The following is a 15,463-nucleotide window of genomic DNA, read 5'->3' as shown; positions in this document are numbered from 1 at the left end:
AATCCTTTCCTCAAAACTGATAATGATGATGGCATTTGGCTCGTATAAAATGACAATCATCTCCTTGGTGGCTCTTTGATGGATGGCAGGAATTATTGACTTAAAGCTGAATCACCCTAGGGATTTACCATCACAAGTACCTCGTGCCAGCAGGAAAGGACTTAGTACTTCATCGAGCCAGGAAGGAATGAGCAAAGAGTCAGTAACACACTCCTTTGTGTCCTTGTAATGCCGCCTATAAAGCTGCATCTTAAACAAACGGCTATCAAGGTTGTAAAGTTGCTCAGTGTGTAGCGCAAACACAGCTGCCTGTGTCTTGAAGAGGCATCTTTCAACTCACTCCATTAATGTGCATTATGGGTAGCGTGTCCATATCTACAAAGGCTTCCGAATGCCATTTGTTAGAAGGTGTTCCATCAATAAACGCCTTTCATCTTTCTTTGCACCCAGAAAAGGCACATCCTTTTAAGCGTTGTCTCAGGCAGAAGTATCTCCCTGGCACTGCCGCTTCAAAAGACTGCCTCGCCTTGCCAAACATGCAAATTTGCTAGACTTCACTGCCAGCTAAATGGGCTTTAGGTCCAGAAGGAAGCCAAGAGAATTCCAGCCATTCGCAGAGGCTTTCTTAGAGCCAACATCAAGGATAATCCCCCTTTACATTGATTACACAGGGCAAGTGTTGTGGCCCATCAGCTGCTTGTAAGATAAAAGCATTCAAGTGAGGCCACACAGGATCTAAGCTGCCTTCAAGAAAGACTGATATGGTTGTAACAAAAAAAAGTGTGTCAGATTTCCTGTTATTAAAATATGATATTCTCTAAAGGTGTGACATCTCTAGCTACATAGAAACTGTGGTCCCAAAAAGAATTTTGACAATTTTGGACACTTAAGTCTCACTTGAAAATGTATAAATTTATTTGACAATAGACCATTTTTCAGAGATAATTTCACTGTTTTTTGCCGTTTTTGTTATTACTTTTAACCAATTGGTCCCAATGTGATTTTTAGTGGATGTATAGAGATAGGGTTAGGGTTAGGAGTAATGGTAACCAAAGGTGTAGTTCATCACAGTAAAAATGGACATTTGTACAGAAAGTGTACAAATACTTTTTGCCCTCATTTTAAACAATATATTCATTATTATACAATTTGAGGCGTAACTTCTTTTTGTGAAACTTTATGCTTGAAAGTGCGTTTGTGTTATCTTTCTTTAAAATAAATTCCTTTTGGTGTGGTACTTTGCTATATATACGTTGTTTAACTGCTTGTAAATTTACTGCTGCTTGAGATATATTAGGCCTGCTGAATCAGAAAGCCGTTAAGTTATTATTGTTCTACTTATTCATACCATATATATATAAAACTGGAAGGTAGGAGTACCATTGCCTTTTCTAGTTTAGTTATAACAAACTCTAATTGGATTTTTCAAATATTAGATAGGGTTAGTCTTTTTGATTGCAAGGAATTTTTATGGCAGACAACTGCTCTGTCAGCCAGCCATTTTTGCTCATGTTGTGAAATATTTTTAAATATGATGAACAGAATTTGGCTTTGCTCACAAAGGAGCCAAGCTGACTGCTCCCCAAATCTCCTCCCTTGTGAAAAAGGAAGCAATCCTCTAAACCAATGTGATTCTCTAATGACTTCTCCAGTGGTGCAAATGGATAACTGTCAGGGTTTTTCTAAGGTCAGGCTGTCTGCCTACATGAAGGAAAATGGAAATCATATTGAAAAATGTAGACCAGCATGAAAAGTTGCAACTATCTTTCTATGTACTCTACTGTTCCTGTGATGGCATATCCCTTGTGTTTAACATATACAAATGGAAATTACCTCCCTGTCATGGTAGCTTCCCTGTGCTGGCTAAATGTCACGCTAAGCAAGAATTGAGGCTTTGCCATATACTGCACCTAAGGACAGATTGGGTGTGTTGCGAACGATTAGCATTTAGCCATTGCAGCTGCAACTAACCGTGACAACCGAGTAATGAGATAAACATTTTTGCCATCTCGCAAAATAGCTCATGACATGGCTGGAAGTAGGGCGAGTGTCTCTGCTATAATAAATGATTTGAATGGTAAAATTGTTTTCACTGCCACATCAGCTCAACAAACAGCATAACATTACATCATTACTTGAAAAACATCTTGAAGATTTCCATCAATGGTAGTTTGTTATGAAAATTATGGCCAGCTTTTGGATATTTTCTCTTCCCAGACCCTAAATAAACCAATAGCTCATGCAAAATTACTGTGAGTCAGGTGAGAATTTTTGAATTCACTTATCTGTCAAAATGTATCAAACATAAATGAAAAAGAGGAGTGTATATGCAGTGTTTCTAACTTATTAAGAAAGTGATTTTTGGAAAACATATGTCTGCTCCTTTCTTTATTTGCTTTTGTCTTTTTTCCAGTAAAAATATCTAAACATCCTTAAATGAAATACATATACTGTACCTGAGAAATAAAATTGTGTCCCATTGGCAAATTAGTGTTTCTTGTTTTAAACATAAACCTCCCAAAAATGTGTTAGATTTATGGTTAAAAAATAAATAAAAATAAAATAAAAATTATTGTCTTAATATATTATGCAATTTTGCTTCTCTGTGTTTTAAGAAAATGTATATGTTTTTTTTATTATTATTATTGTGTTGAGATCTCTCTGAATTCACTTTTTATCTCTCTGCAACACCACAGCTGACCAACCTGACTGAGATCCACGATCAAATCAGTGGAATGGCGAGGTGCCCCTATAACCCTCTGCATAATTCTACCGCCCTCATCACTTCTAGTGGTGAACTTTATGCTGCCACAGCAATGGACTTTTCCGGCAGGGACCCAGCAATCTACCGCAGTCTAGGAGGACTCCCTCCTCTGCGCACTGCCCAGTACAACTCCAAATGGCTCAATGGTAAGCCTGAGCTATGGGATGAGAGATATAATTTCATTTGAATTTTGTCATTAATAGCAAAGTCATAAATAGCAGAATAATCCGGTGACTCTGAAGGGTTTTGTTCAAATAAAAAAATTTGGCCTCCTTTATTGAAAACCTTGATTTTTCCATCCAAGATCAAACTACTTCCAAAATAAAATTATTGTCTGAGTGGATGGCTTTGAAAGTGGGTTAAGCCATTATCAGAAAATATTGACAGAGAAGGATTTTACCTGATTTATTTTAAAAGAAAATTGGAAAATTGGCTTTTGCCAATTTAGTTTTTCCTCTTCACTTCATGTTGTACAAATGTGCTAAGCTCCTCAGCAGAAAAGATCAAATTATATCACTGTCAATCACATTGAATCTCATACAGTTGACCATGGCAGTTGATCTTTTTATGCTTTTTCTCATTGTGATCATTGGTTTTGAATGAAGAATGATAATTAAAGCTGAAGTCTGTAATTTATTCAGTGTTAAAATACTGCTCCCTGGGGTGCATTTCCCAAAAGCATTGTTAGCCAACCATGGTCGCAAGTTTCATCGTTCCAACGAACATTTGCAAACAGCATTGCAAAGTTGTGTGGTTGGAACTACAGCTCTTTACCTGTGGTTAGAAGCATAGTTCCTTGTTAGTTTACTGTGTGGACATTATTTTTTACTTTTTTCTCCACAATTTGGAATGCCCAATTCCCAATGCGCTCTAAGTCCTCGTGGTGGCATAGTGACTCGCCTCAATCCGGGTGGTGGAGAACAAAGCTCAGTTGCCTCCACGTCTGAGACCGTCAATCCGTGCATCTTATCACGTGGCTTGTTGAGCGCGTTACCGCAGAGAAGTAGTGCATGTGGAGGCTCACGCTATTCTCCGCGGCATCCACACACAACTCACCAACGTGCCCCACCGAGAGCGAGAACCACATTATAGTGACTACGAGGAGGTTCTGAAACATCACATAAACTCGAGTGCAGCCATTTATGGGATTAAAGACTGTTACGAGAAAGCGTTTTGTCACACACAATGTTAACGCATAAGTGACATTTATATGTTTTTGAAGAGTGCACTTGTGTGTATGTGCTCAAGTGCGTCGGGGGAAGCCCAAAGTTTGATGTAGAGGGAAACCCATCTATTGCAGTGTATGTATCTACACATTGCATGCAGCTTTCCTGTCTTCAACAGCATTCTCGCATTAAACGGCTTTCTTGTGTACGTGTCAATGAATTTTATAATTTAATATTCGCAGAAGTGATTACTCCACTCTCTGCGTAACATCAGTAATGACTATGTTGTTGAACCAATGTGGTTCAAATGATGGATGTGCCACAGTTACTACTGTTTTGGCAAACAGTCATGACAAGCTACTTAATTTCTCCAATGATGTATTGTACTTTGGTGATTAAGCAGTGAGTTACGTCATTGTATGGGAAATGCACCCCTGTTTGTTGAGAAGACTATAGCTGCAGGCATTGCTCCAAAAAGTGGCGGGAGCTCCAAACTGCCTTTAAAGATATAGAGAGCCCCCTTACCTAACCCTTTCCCTAACTTTAACCGTGAGTGGAAGTGACGCCCCCTTTTGGAGTTGGCGCAACCCCCTTTTGGAGTAACCCCACCCTCTTTTGGAGATTCTGCCCCCATTTGGAAGTCTCTGGCCTGCAGCTATGCCTACTTGTGTTTGTTTGAGCAACATTGGCTCAAGCAAAAGCAACATTATTTTTACTATTCCATTTGTTGACACTAGTGGCGCAAAAATTACAGTTCAGCTTTAAACCTGTAGACTTACTTTGATAATTTCTTGACCTAAACTCTTTCTTCACCTATGACAAATTATTTTGTCCATTACCTAATTAAAAGATTAATAAAAGCATCTATCCACTCATATAAACTATAGACCATAATTGCTGCTCTATGGCTCTATGAGTGTTCTATGTGTTATAAATCACTGCCATTCCCATTTCTCTCAAACTCAGAGCCCAACTTCGTTTCCTCCTATGACATCGGCAATTTTACCTACTTCTTCTTCCGTGAGAATGCGGTGGAGCATGATTGCGGCAGGACGGTGTTCTCTCGTGCCGCCCGAGTTTGTAAGAATGACATTGGGGGCCGTTTTCTGCTGGAGGACACCTGGACTACCTTCATGAAGGCCAGACTTAATTGTTCACGACCAGGCGAGATTCCATTCAACTATAATGAGCTGCAGGGAACATTTTTCCTGCCTGAGCTGGAGCTCCTTTATGGGATCTTCACCACAAATGTGTGAGTAAAGCACTGTTTGATCATAACATTCAAAATTGGTCAGGCAATTTGTCAGTTTTTAAGACATCTGCTGTGTAGTTCAGAGTGTTTCATACCTCAGAGGTCAGTTTATGGCTTGTTAGCTCCAGCAAGATTTAAATTCTGAAAATGTAAGGCATGCACTGTCAGCAAAGGTCTGCTATTAATTAGTGGCAGAGACAAGCATCACTATTACTATTGCTTATACTAAGGTTTATGGGTTTTCACCTGATTGATGATACAGTGGGTGAAAAATCCCACAGACTTACATTAAGGGAAGGGACCCAAGTCATATGGACCAAAATATCATATACCTCATATCAAAAGAGACTTGGGGTGGGCTCTTTTGACTTGGGCTACTAAGCAACCACCTAGCAAACACCCAGAACACCTTAGTAACTGTAAAGCAACATTCTGGCAAACACACATAACCAGTGGAACTGTGGACCTGTGGAGTGATGAACAGACAAGCACCACCGACATTTTCTTCTGAAACTTAAATAGTAGTTGCCTTGGTGTGAAATAAATGGGGACACTATGATTTTGACATCATACATTTGCCATGAGACATTTTAGCTTGTTTGGTTTTATCTCTCTGGTAATGTTACTTTTTATCACAGTCAGCAAAAGACTGATCCATTTTTCGCATTATGGCCCACTGTGCTTTAATGATTGGCAGGGTGTAAATAAAAGTGTGTATTTGTGTGTGCTGACTGTCTACCTCTTTGACTCTGTTCTTAGGAACAGCATTGCCGCATCAGCAGTGTGTGCCTTTAATCTGAGTGCTGTTACCCAAGTGTTCAGTGGGCCTTTCAAGTACCAGGAGAACTCTCGCTCCGCATGGCTGCCCTACCCCAATCCCAACCCTGACTTCCAGGTAAACACACAGTGAATGACAGCCACTTTACACTGTTAAAAATCTGAAGTTTCTCCAACTAAAAAATGATTAGTAACTGGTTGCATCATTTTTCAACATTCATTTCCTCTTGCTTATAATTGAATCTGTCCACTTATTTTCAGTAAATATAGATTTTGTGCTGAATTTTAGAGGGTGACTCTGCACAGTTGTTATGAAAGTGACAAAAATTACATAATAATTGATAAAATCCAACTTTTCCAACTTTTTATCATAACAATAACAATTTCTTATTTTACTGAACATTACTTTTACAGTGTATAGATACCATGCATTCGCTGCTTCAAATGTAGAGTTTCGGCTGGCAACACTCTGTGAACAACCATAAGAATAATTGACTTTCTTACCTGGATAACACCTATGTTTTATGCCCATGCCCAATTAAAATGAAATGGCTACTGATTGTTGCTGGTTTTATTGCCTCATGTTTTTTGCCTGGTTATTCTCATGGGGGAAAAAAAGAGAATAATATGTAAAGGGGAATTAAAAACATTTCTGAACACTGTCCAATCACCCAAAGCCCACAAACAACTAAGTCTGATATTGTCGATGATGGCAGAGGAAAGCCCAAGGTTCAAGATTATGCCTACATATCACTGTTTCTCAAGGATCTCTCATGGTCATTAATTTGCCCCCTTTTCCATGCCTTGGTAATGCTCATGAATTTATAAATAAAGTTGCCAGCTAATAATTTTTTTGGCAGGGCAATTACAGTGACAAGAGCTAAAAACATACAGTATATGCATCTACCGTGGAGTACTGCCATTTCAAATAACATCACCACATTGACAAATTTTGAAGAGCATTTACTTTTTAAACTCTCTTCAAAAATACATTCTCTTGGTCAAATTTTAGTAGTCGTTATGCTTAAACAACAACATGAACAAATGTATGGGTGTTTTAAGTGGTCACCTTAAGTGGCTGATAATTACAATTTTCAGTTAATTTAAAGCTTCAGTAGTAGGGCAGTTAAATGTGTTTTAATGTAGTGTGAGACCCATAACCCTAGGAGACTCCAAAACAGCTTGACTACCATATCTAAACCTTTAAAAAAAGGCTGATCAGTATAGCCTATTTTTCATATCTGGATATGCTGAATCAGAGCATCTCATCTGGCTTATTGAAGCTGATCTCTGTGTGACCTAATAATTATGTTTCTAAGGCACACATAAGGAAAAAATATGTCTTTGACTGCATTCTTTTTCCCTCAAAGGGAGTTGCTTTGAACCATGGGGTTTCATGGTCTACAGGAGCCCCACTTTATCTAGCTTGCTGTGACATCTTCATCAAGCATTTGTCCATGTTGTGGAGGCCAGATTTACGAGCCTCAAATTTTATGGGTTCCAACATTGATGGAAAATGGCTCGCCGTATATTCCATTCCTGAAAGACCAACATGCACCCCATTTGAGTAAAATTATGCCTTCACTCATCTCCAACTGATTAATGTTGATTATATGTGATCTAGGATAGAGTGGAGGTTTCGTTAGGCAAGCTACAGTAATTTATTTCTCTCCATGTAATCTTATCGAGGGAGGAAAACAGTAACTTAGGCCAGAAACAGTCAAAGCAAATACGGAAACACAGACATGAATGCTTGGCCAGTACACTGCAAGCATGCAACCTGTTGTACATAATTAATGTGCATTCTTGCATTAATGTGGTGGTAACAAACCCCAGTACTCAAGGGGGCGACAGAGTTACCAGTAAATGCCTGTACCATTAAACCAGTTATTATCAGGTAGGCTAGCTAACAGTTTAACTAACCTTAGCTAACTTGCTCGGCAAGAAGTCGAGAAGAAACCTTCACATTCTTGTAAATGTTTCGGGTGTTAGGAGAACTAAGCTAGTTACCTTACTGCAACTGTTTGCCACACTTCTAACTCTTTATCTATTGTTCTTTATCTGTATCATGGGTAACAGTTCAACAGAATTGTGAATCTTTATGGTGGTCTATGGTCTATGGATGGTCTATGGTCATTTGCCATATGAATCAATAGGGTATATGTAATAGCGATGAGATCAGAGATTCCCTCCTGTGGAACACAGAAGTAGACTCTGTACTTACCAATTGAAGTCTATTCTGAGACCAGAGTTCCACCCCAGACAGTTACAAATGAGTAACCAGAGTGCAATACTCTAATTTATTATATGACTGGGATGTTTGAATGATGTAGGGAAAATTGGTAAACCAGCTAAGAACCAGCTTGGCTAGGCTGGGAGACCAGCTATACCAGCTAATGCCAGCAAACCAGCTTAGGCTAGTTTAAACTTTTTGGTAACACTTTATAATAACTTTCATTAATAAATCATTTATAAACATTAAATAATGTTTAACATATCATTAGTTAATGTATATTCAGATTGTTAGAAATATGAGATAATGTGCTTGTTAATGTTTGCTAATGAATTTAACTAACATTAACTAATGATCTGTTAAGCATTATATAATGTAAATTTAAATTCTTGCAAATATTATTAAACTTTTATTCCTATATTGTTTTTGCACTTTTAACATCTATAAATTATTTTAACAAATATTACATAATGATTAACAGATCATTTGTTAATGTACATTTGAATGCTTACAAATTTAATTAAACGTTTTCATAAATGATTTATAAATGAGCTTATGCACTTTTTATATTTACAAATGTTTTCAGAAATTATTCATATTTTTTACCACTTCAAACACTATTCATGTTTAGAAATGATTCATTAATGTCCAGCTAATTAGTAACAAACATCTGCAAAAGACACACATTTACTGTTTGTTTGTTAATTTATGTAAGCATGCTTTTACAATTAAAACATTTTACAACTCATTTTTTAATTATTTGTTCATATTTTTGCAGTACCCAATCTAAAGTTGAAACTATTTATATATTGTAAATGTTTATAAAGCTTCACTAATTAGTTAGTACATTAATGGGCACTGGACTTTGAGCTACAGTAACAAAGTTTGTTTAAGGGTAGTTTGTTAAATTTAGTCGTATGCTTGATACAGACATTAATAACACATAATAATAAGAGCAGCCTACATTGATAGAAAAACTGTTTATTGCCTTAATAACAGATTTGTGGCTTTTAAAAAAGAGATTCTGACTAACAAACATTGTTTTCTGGATCTTCGAGTTGGTTCAGCAGGTCTTGCAATAAACCGGTATGGACCCTTTTCACACGTCCGCATTCGCAAAGCAGAAGTCGTCATAGTTAGCTAAACCTGAATGCCGGTGAATGGGGAACCACAGAAAATTTTATTTTTGCTTACCTGTTTGCTCCAACAGCAAAAGAAAAATAAATGATTATGCTTTCACAGCTTTGCAAAAGAAGATAAAAATATAGTTGCAAGCAGCGATGACAGGCCCAAGCATGGTGGCTTTTGGAAAACAATGCAAGGTGGATACATGCATTTGGCATTTGACATTATTCTAAACAAATTTGAAGCAATTTGGGTAAATATAAGAGGACTATTTTAAAGTCTGTTGTAAGAGCCACACTTCCTGCTACCAGGTGGTGGCGCTATGACCGTGACCCAAAATAGTCACATCCATGTGTAAATATAAGAGGACTATTTTAATGTCTGTTGTAAGAGACACATTTCCTGCTGTCAGATAGTAGCGCTATGACCGTGACCCAAAATAGTCACATCCATGTGATTAGCCCCCAACACTAAATATACATCTCAAATTTGATCTAAATCACACATTGCACACAGAAGATATGAGACACTTCCTGTTTCCCATTTTTCGCTATTAATTTAATGCCTCGCCATGGAAACACCGTTCGATATATCAAAAATATGTTCATAAATTAGCATCTTCAATGTCTTAGCATATGTCACATTTTCCCTGTTTTTTTTTGTATTGACTTTTATGTTGAAATTTTTGTTTAGTTCCCATGTTCCTGTTTCCTGTTAGTTTGTAGTCCTTTTGTAGTTTCATTTTATGATTGGTTTTCCCCTGATTGTTTCCACAGGTGTTCCTCGTTCCCTTGTTTGCCCCTGTGTATTGAAGTCCTTGTTTTTCCTGTTTCTTTTGTCAGTCTTCACATGTTTTGTCATGTTCTGTATCTGATTCCCTGTGTTTTGTTTTCATTTTTATTCTGAGTTACTTTGTTCATCTTTTGTTTCCATAAAAAGCTACACTTAGATCCTCCATCCTCGCCAGCCTCGTTACAGAAAGACTGACCAAAAAATGGATTTAGCGGCTGTCAGAATTCTGCTCCTTCAACAAGGGGACCGTCCAGTTGAGGATCATGTCCGTGAGTTTTTATGGCAAATTTAGTGCATTACCCAGACCACTCTCTGGTGGTTTTCTTCCGGGCCAGTCTGAATAGTGCACTGAGGGAACTGATGCCTCCGGCTGATCCTCATTGGACACTCGCGAATATGTGGAGAAGGCTGTGGAACTTTGTGGTTCCCTTTATAGAGTAGATTATGGTGGGAACCCCGGGCCAAAACCTGCATCTTCGGCTCCCTTGTACAAGTTGTATGATCTGCCACTAATGTCGGTGCGTAGGTCCATGAAGACCCTACCTCAAAAATTGTCTGCGCCCACACCTGCCACGGTCAACGAGCCAGCACCCACGCCTGCCACGGTCAACGAGCCAATGCACATGCCTGCCACAGCCAACGAGTTGTCAGCCTCGTCCGTCCCAGAGCCAGCGTTGCCAACTTCGGCCATCCAGAGGAGGAGGAAGAGAAGAAAAGTTTCTGTTCCCAAGTCTCTTTCTATGTTCGCGACCACGGAGGTCATTTCCCATTCATCCAGGACTCTTTGTCTTGAGCCTCCCACGGCTTTGCCTTCCATGGCTTCGCCACTCGAGTCTGCCACGGCTCCGCCTTCCACGGCTCCGCCCTCAGAGTCTTCCATGGCTCCGCCCCCAGAGACTATTCCCCCAGTGGCTCCGCCCGCTCCCCCAGAGACTCCTCCTACTGCGGCCACCTCCCAGGCCTCCTGACCCTGTCTCGGCCCTGCAGCCACCTCCCAGGACTCTTGACCCAGTCCCCACCTTGAGGTCATCTCCTTGGTCTCTTGGCCGTCCGCCTGATCTGCTCTGGTCTCCTTGGTCTCCTGGCCGTCTGCCTGATCTGCTCCGGCTCTGCCTTGGTTTTAAGCCTCCCTGACTTTGCCTTGTTCCTCGGCTCCCCTTGCCCCTTGTGCCCTCTTGAACTGCTTGTTTACCCCTTGTGCCCCCTTGAACTACCTGTTTTCCCCCACACCCCATGGATAATTATTATTATTTTATTTTTTTAATTTTTTTGGAGCATCTGGAATCCGCTCCTTAAAAGGGGGGCTCTGTAACATTTTCCCTGTTTTTTTTTTTGTATTGACTTTTATGTTGAAATTCGTGTTTAGTTCCCATGTTCCTGTTTCCTGTTAGTTTGTAGTCCTTTTGTAGTTTCATTTTATGATTGGTTTTCCCCTGATTGTTTCCACAGGTGTTCCTCGTTCCCTTGTTTGCCCCTGTGTATTTAAGCCCTTGTGTTTCTTTTGTCAGTCTTCACATGTTTTGTCATGTTCTGTACCTGGTTCCCTGTGTTTTGTTTGAGTTACTTTGTTCATCTTTTGTTTCCATAAAAAGCTGCACTTAGATCCTCCATCCTCGCCAGCCTCATTACAGCATAATGTTGCTTAAATGTGGTGAGAGTATAATGAATCCCCTAGGAGGAGTATTTAAATGTTCAGAGACTGCAGTATAAAAAAAATGTCTGACTTCCTGTTGGGTGGAGCTAATAACTATGTTTATGAAAGTCCCCCCCCCCACATGCCCATGTGTGAACTTTTGCCCAGTCCTAATGGCCGACGACTCTGATGTGTATGCAAAATTTCATGACATTTTCATGAAGTGCCTCAAAAATGCACAAATGTAGGAAGAAAGGGATAATAACAATGAATGTGTTTCCATGGCAACTGTATTTAAGATATCAAATAGTCCTTTACAATTTTACATCTGCAGTGTCTTGACATTATTCTAAAGAATTTTGAAGCAATTTATGTAAACATAAGAGAGCTATTTCAAAGTCTGTTAAAAGTGCCATACTTCCTGCTGCCAGTGGTGCTATGACCGTGACCCATAATGGCCACATCAATGTGATCAGTCCCCATTCTCAAACATACAGCTGAATTTTCATCAAAATCACACAATGTACACAGAAGATATACACTACCATTCAAAAGTTTAGGGTCACTTACTCATTAAATTTATTATTTTTTTATTATTTATTTTTTTTATTCACATTTTAGAATAATAGTAGTCATCACAACTATGGAATAATAGAAATGGAAATATGGGAATTATGTTGTGACTAAAAAAAATCCAAAATAAATCAAAACTATGTTATATTTTAGCATCTTCAAAATGGCCACCCTTTGCCTAGATTTTGCAGAAATGTACTCTTGGCATTTTTCTAAAGCAACTTCTTGAAGTATCACCCTGGGATACTTTTTAAACAGTATTGAAGGAGTTCCCATCTATATGATGGGCACTTAGTGGCTGCTTTTCTTAATTATTTGGTCCAAGTCATCATTTCAAAAACTTTTTTTTTAAATAAAATTTTAGTTTTGTTATTAAATAAATTAATATGTTGGCACAATTATATTTTTGTCTACAAAGCTAATTTCAAACATTTAAGCATATGCCTTCAGATCAAAAGGTTTTTAAGATCATGAGAAACTTTGCAGGCAAGTGACCCCAAACTTTTGAACGGTAGTGTAAGGCACTTCCTGTTTCCCATTTTTCGTCATAAATGTATTGCTTCGCCATGGCGACACTGTTCTAAATATCAAAATCCGTTTGCAATTTAGTATCTACAATGTCTTGGCATGATGTTGCACAAATTTGGTGCCAGTCACATGAATCCCCTAGGAGGAGTATTTAAAAGTTCAGAGCCTGCCATTTTCAGAAAACCCAAAATGGCTGACTTCCTGTTGGGTGGAGCTAATAACTGTATGAAAGTTGTTCGGCTTGATGAGAACTATATATGTACCGAAAACCTTGAAAAGAATAATAATAATAATAATAATTATTATTATTATTATAATTATAATCCTTAGAAGATCTATAGGGCCTCCACTCTTTCAGTGCTTGGGCCCTAATCAAAATCCTTAGAAGAACAATAGGGTCTCTGCATTTTCAGTGCTTGGGACCTAATAAAAATCCTTAGAAGAACAATAGGGTCTCTGCACTTTCAGTGCTTGGGCAACTAAATATACAGTGCTGGATAACAACAGTTCTTCAACAAGAAGAGAGAAACAAACCAAATTTTCTGTCACTCCCTCAGCAGCTGTGTTAGAAGCCTCATTTTAGGGTAATATAATACAAAGTACAGTGTTATAAATTTACACTAAATATTTGTAAAATTGGAAATATAAAAAAGTTTGCTAAATTTACATTGTTAAAAATGGAAATAACAGGTCTGTGAAAAGGGTCCATTTAAATGAATCAACAGCGGTTTAATTTCGCACATGGGAGCGGGATGTCATTCTGTGATATCTGATTGGTGGATCTATGAAGGACCTTGCTTCAGGTGGATTGTGGGTAGTGCAATACTGGTAGCCAGCCATAGCAATCGTTGACCAAATCTGAATCATCGCTTGTAATAATCAAAAAAGGATCAAACAGGAATGAATGGTCCACCACCACAGCGCAGGAGAAAAGGAAAAATTCAGAGGAGTCTAGCTCAATGACAAGTGTTTAATGTGAGAATTGGGAGGAAATCCTTAGCGATTCCCCCTCGCTGTCTGACTGAGTGTTGAATAGTACAATTGAAATCAATATTTTGGTAATTCTTACAAGAGTGAAATGTGGGTTATTTGCTTTTACACAAAGTAGAGGCTATTTTTATTTTTTTTACTATTATATATTTCATTTGATTACTAATGTAACAGTTATTTGATTAGCATAGCTTGAAAATTGTACTGTTTTCTCTTATTAATTTATGATGAAATTAATATTCTCTGTTTAAGATATATTTCTACTTGATATCTCTGACCTCCGACCATAAATGCATTCCATTGCCTTATATTTGGAAGATGACATTTAAGGAAACAAAACTGCAACACGCTTAGCAGGGGTTCGACTGTTACCAGAGTCGTCTCCTAGCAACCCAACTGATAAACAATGCTGCGGTGCTAGCAGTTGTGCTACAGGTGTACGATCGACAAAAGAGAGTTTAATTTACCATGTTTTATACACCTGTTTCTGCAGGTGTTCGTTAAACAAGTTTTAATGTCATGTAATGTGGAAACTTGAACTCATTTATCGATATTACTTAATAAAGTGAATGTTTATCACTTACTTTATTTATCTCCCTGGGTGCCGATATGTTTCTGTGATGTCACGCACCTGCATCTCTGCGAAATTGGAGTTGAAAATTTCAGCACGAGCTTCCAAGTTGGAATTCCGACTTTAAGTGGCGTTCCATTGCACCTTTCCTAGTAGAAAGTTGGAAAATATGACTTTCAGAGTTGAATGGAACATTAATCTGCTGGTTGACTGTGGCTATCTGCTTTGTTACAGCAATCATGAAGCTGCGTTCATGTTTTGCCACTTTGAACTCACCATGAAAAGTGTTTGCAAACAAACACATTTACAAAACCTATAAAATACTTTATTTCTATCACAAGTCCCATCTGGGCTTGTTTTGTACATCAAATTGCGGTAAGAGGTCCTTTCTCCATCATTTTATCACTGACAGAGAAGCACTGTCAAAGGTTATTTTATTTATCAAAATAACAACTTCCGCAGTTCTATCATAGGAGAGAGCATATCGGTCATTTAGCAGGTTACGACAGTACAGCTCATAGAATGTCTATGGGACCGCCGCGTCATGCTGTTTTATGCTAAGCTTGTAGGCTCATCTTGGTAGAAGGGCTCTGGCGCTCTGGTGTATACATCAGTGTAATGACTCCGGGCAGACACATTACAAATGTTCCGCCCTTCACACCAGTGTTTATGCTGTATTAACAATGCGTTAATTGCGATTAAGAAAAATTAACGCATTAAACTTTTTTAATTAATTGCAAGCGTTAACACGTTAATTATGACAGCTGTACTGAAAACATTTGTAAATGTAAAAAAATGCATGAGCTCATTTATAAATTATTTATGAAAATGTTTAATGACATTTTTAAGCATTCAAATGTGCATGAAGAAATAATCTATTAATCATTATGTAACGTTTGTTAAAATTGTTTATAGATGTTAAAAAGTGCAAAGCCATATATGAATGAAAGCTTAATAACATCTGTAAATATTTGAATTTACAGTAACTAATGATCTGTTAAGCATTATTCAATGTTAGTTAAATTCATTAGTTAACATTAACAAGAGCAATAACTCATA

At 38.1% G+C, this 15,463-nt stretch overlaps 1 protein-coding gene across 2 annotated transcripts in view; it reads left to right on the top strand.

Annotated features, from left to right (window-relative positions):
* The window catches only part of LOC127432102 (semaphorin-5A-like), a 205,820-nt gene that overhangs the window by 100,735 nt on the left and 89,622 nt on the right, over positions 1 to 15,463 (top strand). For both annotated transcript variants that reach the window (XR_007895695.1, XM_051682907.1), the window contains exons 7-9: positions 2,697 to 2,910; positions 4,897 to 5,182; positions 5,942 to 6,077. Coding sequence is in view for 1 of the 2 variants with exons in the window: in XM_051682907.1 (XP_051538867.1) it covers positions 2,697 to 2,910; positions 4,897 to 5,182; positions 5,942 to 6,077 (636 nt within the window). In the remaining variant the exon portion in view is untranslated. The remainder of the gene's footprint in view (positions 1 to 2,696; positions 2,911 to 4,896; positions 5,183 to 5,941; positions 6,078 to 15,463) is intronic.

Source organism: Myxocyprinus asiaticus, chromosome 41 (assembly GCF_019703515.2).
Source record: "Myxocyprinus asiaticus isolate MX2 ecotype Aquarium Trade chromosome 41, UBuf_Myxa_2, whole genome shotgun sequence".
Taxonomy (NCBI): domain Eukaryota; kingdom Metazoa; phylum Chordata; class Actinopteri; order Cypriniformes; family Catostomidae; genus Myxocyprinus; species Myxocyprinus asiaticus.
This window is presented reverse-complemented; position numbering and strand designations above follow the sequence as displayed.